This window comes from Pygocentrus nattereri, chromosome 25 (assembly GCF_015220715.1).
Source record: "Pygocentrus nattereri isolate fPygNat1 chromosome 25, fPygNat1.pri, whole genome shotgun sequence".
NCBI classification, from domain to species: domain Eukaryota; kingdom Metazoa; phylum Chordata; class Actinopteri; order Characiformes; family Serrasalmidae; genus Pygocentrus; species Pygocentrus nattereri.
The window spans coordinates 18,945,223-18,964,495 of record NC_051235.1 but is presented as its reverse complement, the minus strand read 5'-3'; the positions used below and the strand labels follow the sequence as shown (position 1 = coordinate 18,964,495).

Sequence of the window (19,273 nt, the reverse complement as noted above, 5' to 3'; positions counted from 1 at the left end):
ATGTATTTCACTTAAGTAATGGTGAATGATATGTGTGGTATGGAAAATGCTTTATGATTTCCATTTCACCTTAACTTCAAGGTTTATTGTTTAGTCGCTCCTACTTATCTTAAGCTTATATGAAACTAGTCACATCATGTTAGTTGCTTTCTTTGTTATCCCTGTTGTATTTAAGCCCTGTGTCTTCCCCTGTTTGTTTGTTGGTCTTTGTATTGTATTCTCGTGCTGTTTGGTTCTTGTTTGAAGTGTTTGGTCTTGGTCTTGGATTGTTTGTTTACCCTGTGTTTCTTTCGTTATGTCTGTTCCCCGTTCTCTACATGTTGGCTCTATGACCCAGGACTGTCTTGACCCTGATTTTGGATCTCGCTTCTCTCAGCATTTGCATCCGCCTCTTCAATGCTCTCCCATGTTACAGTTATGAGTGAGGATACACAGATATGGAATTTCTGGGCTGATGGATTCTAATCAATTCATGTTGCGCTAGTGCACATACAAATAATAAATAATTATACAGCTTTTATGCAATTTATAGTGCTCCTCTAATGTCCATGTTTAGTTATTGTTGTAATCACAGTAGATCAGAATACTGAATGTTTTAACCGCCACAGTAATGTAAGAACTCATGGAGAGTGTGTACAGAAGAACCATGCGTCTCCAGCGTATTGGTCAGGTGTTGTCATTTGCATTCATGTACTTGCGCTAAGAAAAGCTTGGAGAAGAGCTCTAACCAGACTGCACTGAGACTACTGTAAAGCACAGAGGTGGATAATCTGGAGCTGTTTTTCTTTAAACCTGTAGAAGTCTGTAAAGAAATTGCTTCAACGATAATGACCTTTCTATAGAATATTTTACCAAGAAGAAAATTACAGTCTGTTTAAAATAAAACACCACATGGTTTGACATTTTATTTCCCAGCAAAATGAGCTTAACATAGTTTAAGTGTGGCACAAATATCCACATACATTTTGGGCCCACTGTGTATCATGCACCCCTGAGGCACTAAAGTGTGGGTCCATATACAAGTCCTTAGCATTTACATGGTTAACTCATTTGAGTGACCCTAACTTTTGTTTAAGTTCTAGAAATATATTCAGTGAAGGCAGTAGAGCATTCACCTTTGCTATATCTGCTGTGCAGTGGCTTCTGGTTCCATGTGGTCACAACATCTTTGGAAGAGAGTGCTGTTTACAGGTCTGTCCCCCCATTTCCACACATTCATGTCCATTAGAAAATAAAAGGCCAACTGTATCACTGTGTGTTCTCTGAAGTTTTATACGTATGATCACTATCTAGTCTAATACAACAGCTGTTAATAAATCATTGGAAATGCCTGGCGTCCAGCGGACCCGCCAAACAAGGGCATCTCAATAAACGCCGATAAAGGCAGAGAGAGTTTACTTAATAGGGTGTTTAATTCTGAGGAGGCTGTTTATTACCACAGCATTGGTCTTATCTAGCAACTGATTCGAGGAAGTGGGTCTGGCGCTTTAATTGCTCATCTGCTCCAGAGAAATTGCAGTTTGAAAGCCTGTATGTGTGGTTGGAGTTGGGTGTGATGGATAGAGATTAGATTTCTCTTTCTCTTGCCCTTTTCCTATCTCTATTTTTCTCTCTGTCGCTTGAAAGCAGGCCTAAGAGGGACCATTTGCTTCTTAACCACTGCTTTTGTAGGTCTCTTTTATTGCTGGTGAATGAGTGTGTGCAAGTGCTTGGGATTTAGTGTCCACATACAGTACTGTGCAGAATTCAGAGACCACCCTTTATATATTTGCTTTCTGGCCAAACGTAGAAGTTATTCATTTTTCAGCAGATTTTCTGAGGAGATATAAGATCATATACTTGCATAAACAAGGAGGAAGTCAAATGAATAGAAGAAGCTTCTAAAACTGGAATTCCAAAAAATGGGACTCCTAACAGCTGTACAAGACCAGGTAGACCACCAACATGGTCACAATCACATAAACAGTGCTTACGTCTTTCGTCTTTGAGAGGATAAAATTTCCAAAAAGTTCCACTCTTGCTTAAGATTTGAAAAAATCCACAGGTGTTTCTGTCCATCCTTCCAGTGTGAGAAGACAACTTCAGTGACTGATGATTTCAGTGAGTATGAAAGGATGTGCAGCTGTTAAGAAGCCATTACTGAGAAAGGGAAATGGACAAAAAGAAGAAAAGTGGAGAAAATAGAAGAAAATTTGCAAACCAAACAAGGAAGCTGCTGGTGTCAGTACATTGAACTGGCCACCCCAGAGTCCAGACGTCAACATTATTCAAAGTGTTTGGGATACTAAGACTATGAGAAGCAAAAAATACACCCAGCATCTAAGAATGAACTTGTGTGGAAATAATATCCCTGAAACTGAAAGGAATTTTCAGGAGAAGAATGGCGAAGTGTGCACACTGAATGCTGAGATTTATATTCATATTTACTGCTATTATATTTATGTTACTGATATTATAATGCTGAAAAATGAATAACTTGTTTAAGTTAAATAAATGAAGGGTGGTCTCTGACTGTTGCACAGTACTGTATTAAACATGGGTATTATGTTCAGTAAGATGTGTATGTGTGTATGTGTGTATATTTGTATATGTACAATATGTCGTGTGTGAGCAAGCGAGAGAGGGAGGAGTGTTTTTGTCTTCTCTGATGAATGAGTCACAGGATGATTGATGTGTCCCTGGTAGAGGCGTGTGTGTGTGTGTTTGTCGTGCTCTAATCACTCTGTCCATAAAAACCATGAATAATTACTGCCATTAGATTCTCTCATTACCCTCCTGCTCCTGTTAGCTTCCTTCTCTTCTCATCTCTCTCCCTCTTTCATCTCTCTCTCTCTCTGACCCTTTCTCCTTTCTTCCTCTCCCTCTGCTATCTGTTTCCTCACTCTGTTAGAATGTTAATAATCTTTAATGTAAAGGGAAAAGCATGACATTCCCCCTGATTGTGCTGACTCATCACGCTACGCTGCTTTGACTGTAAATTAGTTTAATCTACTGTGTTGACTGGGGATTTAAGAGGCTCGTTCACTCACTAATACTTCTACTGTTATGGAACGTGTCAAAGTGTTGGCGCCTGACTTCTTGTTTCTTGTCACTTGGACTTAAGCAGGCTCCACACTGCTATGCATATGTACACATAGTACTGGCATCTGAGAAAATTATATATGAATTCAACTATATATGATTAATTAATCCTTCAAAAAATTAAATCAAGTGTGCTGTTGATGGAATTTAGCAAATCCAAAGAATGACTGTAATGCACAGAAGAGCCAGGAGCCAAGATGTGTTTTTACTGTGTTCTTCCAACCAAGATATCAGTGGCTTTACTGAAAACAAGGAATTCTTTTTACTGTATTCATGCTAATGTTATGTTTAAAGTCCCAAGCTTATTACATGCTAAGGCTTATTACTCAGTTGCTACAGGGACTTCATTGCAAATTGTTTGAGCCATTCTAAGGTTATAGAAGAGTGTAATAAAACTTTGGGCCTGTCGGCGGGCACTTGTCTATTAAGGGGTTCATTGTGTTTAGTGTTTTTACAGGAAAAATCAATCTTCTTGCCAAGATCAATATTTTTTTTAGTGCCTAAGACATGCAGTTTTATGCAAAATGCGCCGCTTGTCAAATGATGTTTTGTTGATTTTAAGTGAAAATAAGCACACATACTCCTCAGAAAACACACATTTTAATGCACAATTACTGTTTATTTGATGAATTGCCAGATTTAGTGAGTGTGTTTTGAGTAGGACAACTACCAAACTGTGCTGGACGCCAGCCCTCCAGGAATATAGTTGTGTATAATGTGCAGCTGCTCCGTTGTGTCCCTTTCTATCAATCAGTGCTTTTTTTGTATGGAGATTATACAAGTTGCGTGTGGGCACCTGAACACCTGTGGCAGCAATGAGTACACTTTTTAAAATTCACTAATTAGAATTCACTAATTAGATGTATTTATTGACCTCTGAAGTTGTGCGTCACGCTGTTGTTGACATTAAGGCCATATTAGGAATTCCGAATATTTGATCATTATTTTGATAAATTATGCCACAGTATTCTTGTCTGAGCATATTTTCAGCATCCTTATTTATTCAGGAACACTGACTAACTGCATATTTCATTAAAAAGTCAGAAAAACTAAGCATGTTTAATTTGATTTAGTGCAGTGCAGTAAAAAATTTTGTAACACTAAATAAAATATATTGTAGTTGTGGGTTATTTTATTGTTACTGTTATTGTTGTTCTTTTTTCATAGGTGGCACTGCAGGTACCATTTTATCTGTTCCAGCTTATTAAATCTCAGAAAAACTAAAAATCGTGATGCATATGAAAATGTCTTGAAGTATCATGATATAATATTTTGCCATACCACCTACCTCTGGTTCTAAGCAGATTTTATCTATAAGAAAAAATTAATGGTGTTTTAGAAACTACCTCACCCTATAGTAAATACAGATTTTACGTTAACCCCTTAACAGGCCAGGGCCACAGACAGGACCAAAGTTTTAGTACATGCTTCTGTAACCTAAGAATAGCTCAGCCAGTTTGCAGTTTGAAGTCCCTGTAGTTACTGAATAATAAGACTTCATATGTATAAGCCTGGAATTTTAATGGTTCAAAGGCAGTTTCTATTAAAATGGAGATAATTCAAGATACATTAAGATACAAAAAATGGGCAGTTTCTTCTTTTTAAATCCTTTTAAAAAGTTTCTGAATAAAATTTGTGAAATATCTTTGTAAATGTTTTTAATGTTGTCTTAAAATATAACCTTGAATACACAATAGAGTGTCCTTGCAGTCAGCAAAAAGAAAGATTCTTCGTGAAAGGAAAAGGCTTTCTGATTCAGACTTCTGGTCAGAGGATCCTGTGACACTTAGAAAAATATCCCTACATCTAAAAGTATCAGTTTTGGAAAATTTTGTTAACTTAAGGGCGTCATAGCAGCGTTTTAATTTTTTTCATAGAGAAAAATAGCTTAGACGCGGTGTACCTAATATGGGCCTGTCGACTACAGAATGATGATATGGCTTCTGAGGTCTATTACATCCTAAGGCTTTTTTTAAATAGCTACAGTGCAAATTAAGTTATTCTTAATTTCTAGAAGTGTGTAATAAAAGTTTGGACCCTCCAGCTGATTCTGGCCATTTAAAGGGCTAAATATTCCCACACTCTAATTCCAGTGCTCCATAGCCTAATGAGGCTTTAAACTCCTTTAGTCGATGCTTGGCATTGGGCATGGTGATCTTTGTCTCATGTGTGGCTGCTCCTCCATTCTATTAGCAATGCTTTTTTATGGAGATTATACCCTGTATGTGCAGTTCAGCATGTCAGCAATGGGTGCAACTTAAAGTAGCTGAATGGGTGAGCAATTTAATTGTGTTAGAATCCAGAATTAATACAATGTTCATTTTGCACAATGTTCACATTGTCACAGTCTTACAACGTCATATCACATCACAATGCATTTTTACAACTCTATTACATACTACATCAATCTCCCACTCACTAACTAGCTCACTCATCATCTAAACCGTTTATCCTCCTGAGTATATGAAAAAACATGATTATGACCTGTTATAAAAATAAAATAAGGTACATATTCTTCTCTGTGTAACCACATGACCACTTTGCAGTATGTATTTGCCGTACCATTCAGACTCACTGACGTGCAGGCCTGAATGGAATCTGCACGTTGTGTTAAATGAAGTCTGGCTGTCTTATGCATGGACCTGTTGAGTCACATGCTACACGCTGTTTTTCCTCCTGAAGTATCTGCAGTGTAAGGTTGTCTGTGGGAGAACGAGTGAGATTGTCCAGGTCTTTGAAACACTGCAGCAGAACCTTTACCATGGAAGTAATTTAATAACATGGAGATTAAACTGTGTTGACCTCAGCGTAGTCTCATCTTCAGTCTGTCAGTACGCAGGTCGTCTGATACCATCTCTGTTTTTGTGCTCGTTTTGAAGCACATTCCAATGGACGGAGTGAGTGTTAGTCACTGATATTGAAATTAAAATTCAGAAGTGTATTAAAAGTGTGATTACGAGGCAATTAAGTGATAAAAACTGCATAAACAGATTTACACATAGATGTTTGAGAGGCTGGAAAGTCAAAGGCATGGCTGGATGACTGAAAAATTAAATAGATGCATGAACTTATCTCCATTATGGATTACTGAAATGAATACAGGTCATCCTGTGCCTAAATTATGACATAATGCAGCTACAGTATGCCAAAAACAATGCTTGTGCTGTGTGGTTGGCATATTTTTGTTAAAAAATTAGCATGCATTTGTTAGACCATGTGCCTGTATGATTCGGCAGAACACTCACCGAACACTCATCTGAAACGTGAGATGCGGCAGTTGCTCACGCACCAGAAAGTTCTGTAATTTATTAGTGTTCATTTTGGATAAGTGGCCATACTGTGCTGTTGTTAATGATTAACCAACAATATATTGAGCTGTTATCATGTTCATCCCTATTTATCTGCTTATGTTCTGGTAATGGCTCCACATATACTGTCCCTCCAGCAAACTCAACTGCCATAAAGGCTTTTATTCAGTATGCGCAATTACTCATGCTGTACAGAACTCATGTAAATTGGTTTATAATTTGTGTTCAGTTCTTCTGGCTGCATGCTCGTATTACTTGTAAAAAAACATTACAGTCTACTGGAAACGTTAATCAGAATCAACATCAATTCTCTGCCCCTTTCTGCTACAGGCGCAGGCTCAGATTACTGTAACCAATCATGTGTATCAAGTTTTCTTCCCTAATCTGTCTCAGGGAGCTTTTCTTTTCCTTTTGTTGCTGTTACAGGGGCAATTTTGTTGTTATTCAAAATATTGTGCATAATTATATTGTTATATCATTAAGATGCAAATAAAGTTAGTCAGAGTGGTTTGATTTGAAATGCTGCATTCTGGAGAAACTTACCGAGTCAGAGTTGTTCACAGTGGTGTTGATTGGAACCAGCCATCCAAAGAATTTAATGACCTCTAGAAGTCATTTTGAAGTTGCTACTTCCAAAGGCAATTTGGAACTCATTACTGAGAGATTCAACAGAGGATAGGCACTATGCGCTTCAGCACTAGACGACCCCACTCTGTGAGTTTGTGTGGTCTACCGCTTAATGGCTAAGCTGTTGTTGCTCCTAGGTGCTTCAATTTTACAATAGTAGCACTTACAGTTGACAGGGGCAGATCTAGCAGGACAGAAATTTCACAAACTGACTTGTGGCAGAGGTGGCATCCTATGGCAGTGCCATGTTTAAAGTCACTGAGCTCCTCAGTACGACCCATTCTACTGCCAGTGTTTGTCTATCGAGACTGCAAAGATATGTGCTAAATTTTATCCACCTGTTAGCAATTGGTGTGGCTGAAGCATCTTTTCTCAATAATTAGGGGAAGTATCCCAATAGTTTGTCCATTTAGTGTATATATAAATATTCATATTTTATAAGGCAAAGCAGTACATAAGAACTTTTTCAGATTGTAACATTAGAAACATTGCATATCAGAACTCGAATATACATGTAGGTTCGCTGGTTATTTGTCATAGTAAACAAAATGGCAATATTTGCATTGTAGACTTCATGACCTGTTCCTGTCAGTGCCACTGTAAGGAAATTTGTACCAAGTTGGAAAGTTTCTCTGCAATAAATCATTTCATATCAAACCACTCTGATTTATTTTGTTTACATATGAACCAATTAATTATGCAGAAATTTTAAAACATCACTTTTAAAACATTCCCCTTTAACTTGCAGGCTGGGGTTTCAGACTAGTTTGCTGGAATCTGTGCTGAATAAAATAAACCCCAAAACATTACATTAATGAAATGAAAATAAATTTAATTTCACACATTTATATTTGCAACCAGTATAGATTGTAAATTGAAGCTGATTGCAATTAAAAATATCTTTCGAAATACTTTAAGGGTTTGCTGGAAAATTGGGAAATTTTTATTTTTCTAAATCCATTTAATCCTACCTTGGAAAAGTCAGACAACAAATTTTAAACAAAATTAATGCACAATCTTTTGTTTTTTGTGTCCTAAAATATAACCTTGAAGAAACAAAAGTGTCCCCTTGCAGCCAGTGCAAAGAGAGATGCTTTGTGAAAGGAAGGGACTTTCAGAATGCAGCCTGGATTCACAGTCATGTGTCTCTGTTTCTTTCTGCCTTCCCTCTCTCAGGTGTCTTACCTCTGCAAGCAGCTCGGCAGCCAGGTGCCCTAGAGGTTTAATCTCAGCTCTGCAACTTCCCTTTATTCTAAACTCAATTCGTTTCCAGTTCAGTTCATTTCCAGTTCCATTCAGTTCAGTTTTACTGATAAACTGCTTCTCGTAATGGGATATGAGACTCATCACACCTGCAGACTCTGGTTTATCATAAGTTTACATTTGCATTCATCATCTACACGTATCAAAAACATTACATGAAAAAAAATCTAAGTTAACAAATATTGGGTTAATTTAATAATACAATAATACAATAAAATAAAAAAAACTATGCTATGACAAATCCTGCCCCTTGTCCCTAGTTGTCACCTGTTTTTAAGAGACTGCTGATACAGTTTATCCATTCAGTCAGATTTGGAAACCTGCTTTTCAAACTGCCGTAAACTCCAGCCTTGCCACCAAACCTTACTAACCATTTTAACCAATTGAACTGATTAAGCTGATAAGCAGCTTAATTCAGCAAAGACTGTTAACCAACTACCTTTAATGTGTGCATGAGTAGATTTAGGCATCTAGATATGCCAGGTTGTAAAATGTAGTAAAATTTACATGGGTCAGGTCCACTGCATGAGCAAATGTTTTATTTAGCTACTGCAGTGGTGGACTATGTCTAGCTATGCAAACTGGCTGACCAGTGTAAATGTCTGCAAATTAGCGGTGAAGCATAATGAACATTTAATAAGTTAAGACATCATAAAATAGCAGGAAGGATTTAATACGTACTTGCATGACTGAAAATTAGCACAATGAAAAGAAGAGGATATACCAGCGTCAACACATTAGACCAGCCTCAACAGAGTTTTATTATGTATCCGGTATAAAATGTCAAAATGTAGGAAATGATATTTCCAGTGATTAGCCTGTTACAGACAATGCCTGACAAATACTTGTTTGATGCGATGTTAGATAAAACTAATACAGTAGAAAAGGCCATTGAAGACGGTATAAATTCATGATAAAATCCATTTGTTCACAGATAAGAATGAGTTTGTTGTAGAGATATCATGCGACCACTGTTACATAGTGTCGTTAGGCCTGTGGATGATCAGTTCTTTGCCTTTTTTTTCCTCCTAGTGTTCCACTTCTCTCAGCGGTTCACCACGGTGGTCCCGGAGAGCTGCGTGCTGATCTTGTTGGGTCTGGTCCTGGGTGCCGTGGTCCTCATTGCCAACAAGAAGCAGCTCTACCAGCTGGACCCAGGCCTTTTCTTTCTCTTCCTTCTGCCTACCATAGTGGGAGATGCTGGGTATTTCATGCCTTCCCGTCTCTTCTTCGACAACTTGGGTGCAATCTTGATGTATGCAGTGGTGGGAACTCTGTGGAATGCCTTCTGTACAGGCTTCTGCCTCTATGGAGTTAAACTGGCCGGGGTCATTGGTGAGTTATCATGGTGCGGGACAGGAGGATAACTATCATTCAATTACAGTCTTAAAAACAAATGGTTCTTGGCTTGTGGGGAAACTAATTTGTGTAGGAACTTTATATTATGTAGAAGGCTTGAAGGGGCCATTTTCTATATTGTGTTAAATCAGTTTTGGATGAAACATGTTGTTGATAACATCAGTGGAGCCAGACTGCTGTAGACTGAATAGACAGATACATGTAAATGTGACTTCACAAAAACAGTTCAACTCAGGCTATTTTTGCACCTTTGCAACTTATTTTCTCAAAAATATGAATTACCTGCTTACTTTTTTATTTTGATAATGACACTATGTTAAAATGTCATGTTAACAGTTTAAAATGATTAGAAAACAGGTCACAATTGAGTCACAATTTTGAGAAAGCACAAGGGTACACAGGGATACTATTTGGAAAATAGATTTATTATTAGTAGTAGTATTAGTATTCGTATTATTATTATTATTTAATAGAGATACTACTTTGAAAATAATTTTTTTTAAATACAGACTCTCAAGAAATAATAAATAAGTCATTATTTACTTATTTATTTGCAGCATATATGCAGAATTTTGAGAGAATAAGATATTATGTCCAGATACTTTAAAATTTTGAGAAAATGATTATTTCATAAGAAACAGAGAATTTTTTTTCCTCTGCCTGGCAGGAATGAGCCTCCATAGGACTAGTTGTTGTGTCTTCCAGCATTAAGTTTTCTTGGCCCTTATTTTACCTGACACCTGTACTTCCTTTACATTTAGGCTTTAGTTTTGGAGTCATAACAAAGGTATTATAATAGAAATCTGAAGAGCTGTATGCTACATTCATGAACTGGGAAATTTCAAAGAGGGAAAGTCCATTTGAAAGTCTTTAAAACTTGGGAATGTTGGAGCTTCTAAAGAGCTCTGACTTCTCTGATTACTCTGGAAAATTGTAGGTTTAAGTCATTCTAATCAAACTTTGCTCATGTAATTTTTGGCCCTGTTTTAATGGTGAATTGCCATAAGTCCACATTTAAAATGGGGATCCATAAGAGCCCTTTTAAGGAGAGGTTCTAAAATGTAACTTTTTTCAAAGGTGCCATGAAGAACCATCAAAAGTTCTTTTAAATTAGCTTTTCAATCCTCTTTGAAGTCGAAAATGGCTTTTCTGTGTCACTTTAAAAGCACTTTTCCACTTGGCACCTTTACTTTACTTAAGAGTGATAGATTGTGTATTTCAGTCACTGTGATAACCATTGAACAGGCATACCAGAGGGAATGTGCCTCTATGATTGTGATTCTGTGTATATTTGTGTGTGCAGATGATAAGGTACAGGCAGGTCTGATGGAGTTCCTGCTGTTTGGAGCTCTGATCTCAGCGGTGGATCCTGTGGCGGTGCTCGCTGTGTTTGAGGAAGTCCATGTTAACGAGATGCTCTTCATCATCGTCTTTGGCGAGTCACTCCTGAATGATGCAGTCACTGTGGTGAGTCACCAGAGAACTTGTAGAGAGGAGAATTACCACTCTGTATTGAGTGGTAACCCAGTATGTTTTCTGGGTTTCTCAGACACTAGAGGGCGCTCCTGAGTGATTCCAAAATGAATGGCTTAAGTTGGAGCATTTGCACAAAATCATAGTTTTTAAATGCTTAAACATTTTTAATATAATATAATACATTCATTTCCTGAACACAGAAAACATTTTAACACAGCTGATATATTTTTAGGCACTTTTGAACTTCAGTTATAGGAGTTTAAAACAGCGATTTCTGTGCATCCATTATATCAGTGAACGCGAGCCAATGAGCTGCTCCTCTTACCAACCAATCAGGACTCAGTAGCAGAAATGCTAGCGTCTTCCAGCTAGCAAAAAAAAAAAAAGGGAAACGCACAGGTAAGTTTTCTTTGCTTTTTTTAGTGGAATACATCCTTCTACTTTCTAAAATGAAAGGAAAGTTCTCGGCAAATGTTTAGAAACAATTTTAACTTTTGTGTTTTTAGCCATTTAGCTCCTTTCACCCCTATTAATTGGGGACTTGTTTGCGGGCACCCTTTGGCGTTTTGTAGCCATGTTTTAAATATAACAGAGGAAATAACAAAGAGCCATGCTCCCCAAAACCCAGATGGTGGGAGTCACATGATTCCCACAAAGCTCCAGTAAATGGTGATGCTCATTTGTGTTTTTTTTGCTAGATTCAAAATACATAAACACATTAAAGAAAGCACAGAGGTCAAGGAACTTTAAAGTAGTGCCACTGCATGGTCACTGAGTTCTTTTAGATACCCTTGTTGAATGAAATATAAAACGGGCGTTCCCACACTAACATTATGTGATTGCATCAGTTTTTAATTGTAAGACTGCCTTTTTCACTTAGACATTTATGACTATATATTGAGAGTTAGGGTGGTTAATCAGAGCTCTTTATCCATCTTCCCATGTCTGTTAAACTATCTGTTTTACATTCATTTCCAAATAAAGCATGATTTTTTATGATGCTTCAGAGCAAAACATACAAAATGACCCTAGACATTTCAAGCACATTTCATGTTTTCAGTTTTTCAGTTAAATTCAAATTAATTTTTTTTTACAATGGGCAACTTTACAGAAATCCAAGTCTAGGCCCCAGGTGGCAAAGCCAAGGGTGACTAGCAAGGAAAAAGCTCCCTGAGAGCTCCCTTAGATAGGAAGAAACTTAAAGTAATCAAGATTTGAAAGGGGAACCCACCCTTCTCTGGTCAACAGTGGATAGCACAACAATAACACAGTAAGAGCAATATAAATAAAGAATGAAGAATTGACTAATGAATATAGAGTAGTGAATATTGTGTAACGAGTTTAGATGAGCTAGCGAAAACTGATGACTACTGTTAGAAGCCTCTTAGAGTGACAATGAGAAATTAATCCATGAAAACCAGTAACTACTGTTAGAAGCCAATAATGATGACATGTTAGTATAAATATGTGAAGAAACAATGTACCGTGCTAGCTTGGGCGTTTGGACATGTACAGTTTTGGGACTGCTGGCCTGATTAATAATAGTGAATATGTAGGAGTTAGAACTGTAAAAGTGACTTGTAATGTTCTCTGACAATACTAACCTGCTGTGCCTTATGCTTATGTAAAAGTACATCGTTGTAAAGACCCCCGTGGAGTTGGAAATCACAGAAAGGATGGAATGAAAAGATGCTCTTTTTTCTGACCATGCATTCCCTCAACTCTCACCAGTCTGCTGTCTGGTCGTTATGGCAACCTGATGCTGAAATGATCTGCTATATTGCTGCTGACATGGTTATGTCATGACATTAGCAGTCCTCATTTGCCTTTCATCTTTCCTTTAAAGTGAGCGTACAGTACAAGCATTTACACAGTATAATGTAGCATAGTATAGTAACAGTAGCTCAATAATGCCCTACAAATTACAGTTTAATGGCTACATTTGAGTTAGGACCAAAAGAATCTCCTTAATTCAGTGGCATTTAACGCTGAGTATCAGACTGCTGGCAGTGAGTTCTGCATTTGGTCCTGAAATTGTAACATGCAAATGATCCAGTAACACTGGAAGTGCTGTTGAATTACTTGAACAAATCGTCTTCATTAGACAGCCTTGTAATTTGAGAAACTGATATTGACTTTGTAGCTATTACTATTACCTCTCAGCTAATGAATGTAACCACTCGTTTGTTAATAACATGATGAGTCAGATACTAGATGGCTTTAATATAATGGAAATAAAGTTAATATACATATGTACCTGTTTTGCTAGTACAAAAAGCAATAAAGTGGATTGCAGTAGGTTCATCTCTCTTGCTGCAATATTAATTTACCTTGTACTAAAAGAGTACTTACAATTTGCTTAAATAAATGTGCCCCTCACTGGCGAGTCATTAAGGTTGCCACAGCTCTAGTAGCAGAAGTATCTGCTTTATTTCTGCCTTCAGAAAGGATCCAGCACAGAGAGGCTTCGTATAACTGTACTCTTCTTTCAGTAGTAAATTTGGGCAGTATGGGGGAAAAATGACATTAAATATTTTAGCAAAATACTTTGATAACAACAAACACAATAATAATTTAGAAGGAAAGGGAAACTATAATAATTGCTGTTGCAGAATTCATTCAAACAACAGCTGATCATAAATAATTAGTAAATAATAACAAATGAGCAGTAAATAAGTTCAGTAAGTGGCATGATTTGGAAATGCCTTGATAATAGATGATTCCATCATGTCAAGTTATTCATGAATTTTTTTGAAGCATTTATTAGCTAATAGCCAAGATATCACGGGCATACTACTTTGTTTTGCTTTAGTCTGTTTTTATAGTAGCCCTGTTTTGAGAACTGCATGTCCCTACAACTCAGGCAATAACAGTAGTCTCTGGTGGTCAGTCAGAAATCCCTTTCAGCAACACTGAGAGATGAAACCTACTAGACTCTGATGATAGTCTGGCTTACATTTACATTTACATTTACAGCATTTGGCTGACGCTCTTATCCAGAGCGACTTACAATTTGATCATTTTTACATAGGAAGGCGAAGGCAGTGTTAGGAGTCTTGCCCAAGGACTCTTATTGGTATAGAATAGGCTTGCGAGCCTAAACCTTTTACTGCTTGTGTTCCTTTCAAATAAGGTTTACCAATGCAGCTGCTGTTAATAAATTTAATACAGTTACTCTACTTACAGCTCTAATCATGGTTTTGGCTTTGCGTTGGGTTACTCTAAATGACTTCTAACCCATCTCTGACATTCTTGACCTTTGCCCGCCTTATCCCACCTTAATCTGCTCTTACAGCTCTACTTCACTACTCTACTCCAGTCCGAATCCACGGGGAGGAACGCTGCCAGCTTTCCCTACTGAAAGCTGATTTACAGCATTATGAGTTATACAAGTAACAGTCCTGGGATCCTAATTCATAAGTGTTTTTCACTGTGAGTAATAGCAGTTGTAGACATTTCATTTCTTATTGTTCTGCTGTTGCACAGAGTAACCTCTGTTGCGGTTTTTGGAAAGCATGATGTAGCAAAAGCAGCAGCATTTGGTGGGTGAAACCAAGGTCATGCATTCTCCTAGGATTCTCAGCCTAAGAGGCTGCCCCATTTTTCATTCAATGACACATGGCTACTGTACATGACTGTAGAAGACTGAAAAGAAAGAAAAAAAATCATCTTTTCTCAAGTACTTAAAAATCTCCATTTAAGTTGTTACATGTCAGCTCAGGAGTAACTCTTGTCAAGTTCCATTGTGGTCCTCTTTCATAATGGTTGCACGACCAACTTTTGTGAATGAGTCCTCTATTTCACTTGCGTGATTAGTTGCAAAGATAATGTAGTCACAGTCAGGGACCTTTTGACCTCTTTAGTAGATTCCCACATAGCTTTGCTGAGCAAGAATCTCCAGAATATTAAGTGGGTGCCGAATTATTATTGATATATTACCCTGCCCCGTAGCCAAATCAAAGATGCTGTGTACTAGTCACTATCTTTATATCTTTAGATATCTTTGCATACATATATATATATATATATATATATATATATATATATATATATATATGTGTATATATATATATATATACACACACATATACACATACACACACACACCCACACACCCACACACACACACACACACACATATATATATATATATATATATATATATATATATATATAAATGTATGTGTGTAGAGAGAGAGAGGGAGGGAGAGAGCGTATTATAATAATGATAATCTTCATGCAGCAGCTTGGGATTCTTGAAATAAAACATACCGTCTTGTCAAAGCCTCTAATATTAATCAAGGTCACAACAACCCACACATCAGTGTCGACAGTATGGCTACGGTGGAGGATGAGCATAGAACATATGCTTTCATGGTTGTGAGCAGTACATTTAAAATCAAAACAGCATGAGCTCTTTCTAGTCAAGTAGTAGTAGGAGTAGAATAGAATAGTAGTAGACCATTCATTTACAGAACAGCATTAATGAGTTACTGAATCTCAGACAGTCTAGGGTACTTGTGGTTTTAGAGGGCCAGTGTGTGCATATAGAGGTCCATTAAATCTCCTATTCAGGTCTGTCTGCTGTGTACAATATCTGATTTGGAATTTTCTCTTTCTCTATTATTATTTGTGTAATGATTTGGATAAAGTGGTTAATTTGTGGAACACTGCTGTATGAATGCAGACTCTGTATAAATGCCAGCACACCTGATCCAAATAATAAGGTCTGTCTAGAGTTAAATACTAGCTGTTGTTTCGGTTCAAACCTGCTCACTCTTCCATGATTCATTTGTTCTGATACAGTTGTCTATGAGAGACATTAACATGAGACATTAGCATAATCAAGATTACAACAATCCACTTGTCTGTTTGGAGCTGCACTTAATAGACTATTTGTATAAATACCTGCACATGCTGACAATACAGTCTGACTGGAGTTTAGTGCAAGCTGTTGTTTTGCCATAAACCTGCTGACGATTCTGTCTATCTATCCATTTATCCATCCACCCATCCATCCATCCATCCACTTATTTATGCATCTATATGTCCATTCATCCTTCCAGCTTCCCACTATTTGAGCTTCATGTAGGCTTGTCAAGTCCATCCAGACTTTGACCATGGAAAGTGTATACAATGTATACAAATCCATCCATCCATCCATCCATCCATCCATCCATTTACTCATCCATGCATACATCAACTTGGCCATCCTCCTACCTTCCCTGTCCATCTACAATGTGATGTAAGTGGATCATTCATTCCCTTACATCCATGCACCCATCCTTCCACTTCCAACGTCGATCTGTTTTTTCATCCATCCTTCCATCTAGATACTCATCCATCCAGACATATATTCATCCAGTCATCCATCCATTTACGCATCCATCCATCTAGCCATCATCCATCAATCCATTTACTCATTAATCCATCCATTTATACATGCATTCATGCATTTAGCCATCCATGTAACCAATCCGTCCATTCATCTGTTGGTTTATTTTCTTATCCGACCATACATTCATTTGGCCATCCTCCACCTTTCCGACACTTCCTCTTGCTGCTTATAATGGGGTCAGTGTGTGGGCTTGTCAAGTCTTCTGTCCATCTGTAATTCAGGGCCACAGATACAGAGACATCTGCTTTCTAGTGATGGGGTCCAACTGTAAAGACGACTTCAGTCTCCAAAGGTTGACTCATCATAAATAAGTGATAAAAGAATCTTGTAATGTTCATGTACTGTTGTTGTGAGATGAGAATCAATCAGGAGTTTTTTTATGTTAAACATTTTAAAATTAACATTCCATGTTGTTTCTCCCTCTGTCTCTGTTCTGTAGGTGCTGTATAAAGTTTACATCTCCTTTGTGGAGGTGGGCCCTGGAAATGTCCAAACAGCAGACTATTTTAAAGGAGTTGGTGAGTTGAGAGCATGCTCTTTTCTTTCCTATATTCAGAAAAAGACTGTCAAGTGTTATTAACACGAACTGTGTCATTTTAGACTGACCTTTTTCTTAATAAGTGTTCATTTATTGACTCATCATGGCATGAGAAAATTGCTCTGACCACTTTAGGCATCTATGCATTGACAAATGCATTGTCCTCATGAATTGTAAAGACACCATCATGTTAAAGTAAAGTAAATGGCTTTAAAATCACAGAGTGGGTCTGCAAGCAGAATCAGTTCCTCTACGAAGCCTGCTGGGGCTTTGCAAGTGCAACTCCAGCTTAATGGATTTGGTATCATGACTGGTAAAATGCACTAATTGTCAAATGAGCTGTTAAGATATCAAGATGAGTAGCAATTAGATTAAATACTTTTTGAGGAAAGTGAATCAATAGTATATAAAGCAACAGATAATAAGCACTGATTGGCTGTGCTTCTAAGTGACATCTTTACTGTGACTACTGCATGCAGTAGTTTATAAACGCTAACAAGGATTTTTTTTGGCCACATGGCCATATTTCCATCCACATGTCACTAATCTACATATCTTCTGTTGATTAGTGACATGTTTGGAAGGTAACTGTACAGTTCTAGCCAATATTCATGTTTGTCCCACCACAATAACTTGTTCTTACTTTGCGATGACAAAAAGGCCCAGGCATGACACTAAGTGAGAAGCATGAACACTAGCTGGAATGACTTTGTCACCCAACACCTGGGGATCAAGTCACCCAGATCCAAAGAAATGGAAAAACAGCTGTGGGTGGAAAAGTCCTTGTCCGCATCTAATCAGGCATTGTTGCTAGGGGGTTGCAGCCACCCTAATACTGCATTAATTTTGTATGTTTTAATGGAAGAGGTCTTGTAGCCTTGATGTTTCTGAACGTGTAACATCCAACCTGCAGATTGATTGTTGATATTTTAAGTGCCTTTAAAGGAACAGTTCAGCAAAAAAATCACATAATTTTCCACTCCGCTATGATGTAGTGGTATAACCAAGAGAAGAGTCCAAATTTTGCTTCTTTAGTATAGAACATTTACAAAATTTCGCAGATGCTCTTATCCAAAAGCAACTTACAAATAGATTTTACACAGGTAGGCAAATGTTAGGAGTCTTGCCCAAGAACTCTTATTAGTGATGTAGAGGTTGCTTCTCCAGGTGGGGGCTCAAACCACAGTGAAGCATGGCAGGCAGAGGTGTTACTCACTACGCCATTTCTGCTAGACCAGAACAGGAGCTGTGAGGCTAACCTTGCAAACAAACAATAGAACTCAATAGTCAATTTTCAAGTAAAACAATTAAATTCAATTAAGTTTTAATTAAGGTTGCAGAGACATGCCTATGTGGTTTAAGACAGTATGACTTTCTTTGAACTATAAAAATTTGCAAACCTTCGCCACGTAGCAGAATGCATCCATTTTAGACAATATGGTCTGCGTTTACAAACTGCCTCAGGAGTAGGAGTGCTGATCTAAAATCATTTTTTGTGACATTGACAGTCGTAAATACAGTCAATCAGAATCTGTCCAACATAAACAGATTACTACAACCATGAACCTGACACAGTAAGGTAACAAATTTTCATGTTTTGGTTAAATTCATTCTGCAAGCTATTTTTAGTTCATTTCATCAAATACAATATTTTTCCCATAAACCTATTTTTAAATTAACTAGGACACTGTAGGCTCTCTGTGGGTGACTCTGTATTGAGCTGCAAGCAAGCAATAAGGGGTGAAAATGCTGTGAAAACAATTCACACTTCTGCACAAAGACAACGGTGCAGAGATAAAATGAACAGCGCATCTATCAAAAACATCATAAATACACTTCTATAAATGTTGACACCTCTGCAGATGAAAATCCAGTTTCTGTGCATCTGGTATTGTAAATTATACAGTTTCACTGAAATGTATTCCATCAACATTACTAAAGATTGCTGTTGCATTTAATTACATTTAATGGGTCCTGTGAAAATGGCTTAGGTTTTCCCATTGCTCAAATCAATGATGAAACTATATTACTTGGTGTAACTATTTAAATTTTAGTAGCTGGTAACTTGAACATTAGACTTTGACTGAACTTACATTCAGCTGGTGCAATCAGCTATGGGATGTGGTCAGAGGAGGATGAGACTAATTTTAGTGGAGATTTTACAACAGTTGGGCTATTAGCCTCACCGCTTCAGCTCTAAATTAAAAGAGTAAAGTTTGTACA

The 19,273-nt window shown here is 37.4% G+C and overlaps 1 protein-coding gene across 1 annotated transcript in view; it reads left to right on the top strand.

The window, feature by feature from the left end:
• The window catches only part of slc9a5 (solute carrier family 9 member A5), a 46,895-nt gene that overhangs the window by 6,708 nt on the left and 20,914 nt on the right, over positions 1–19,273 (top strand). The window contains exons 2-4 of the mRNA XM_017706166.2: positions 9,312–9,614; positions 10,942–11,105; positions 16,952–17,030. Of these exons, the coding sequence (XP_017561655.1) occupies positions 9,312–9,614; positions 10,942–11,105; positions 16,952–17,030 (546 nt within the window). The remainder of the gene's footprint in view (positions 1–9,311; positions 9,615–10,941; positions 11,106–16,951; positions 17,031–19,273) is intronic.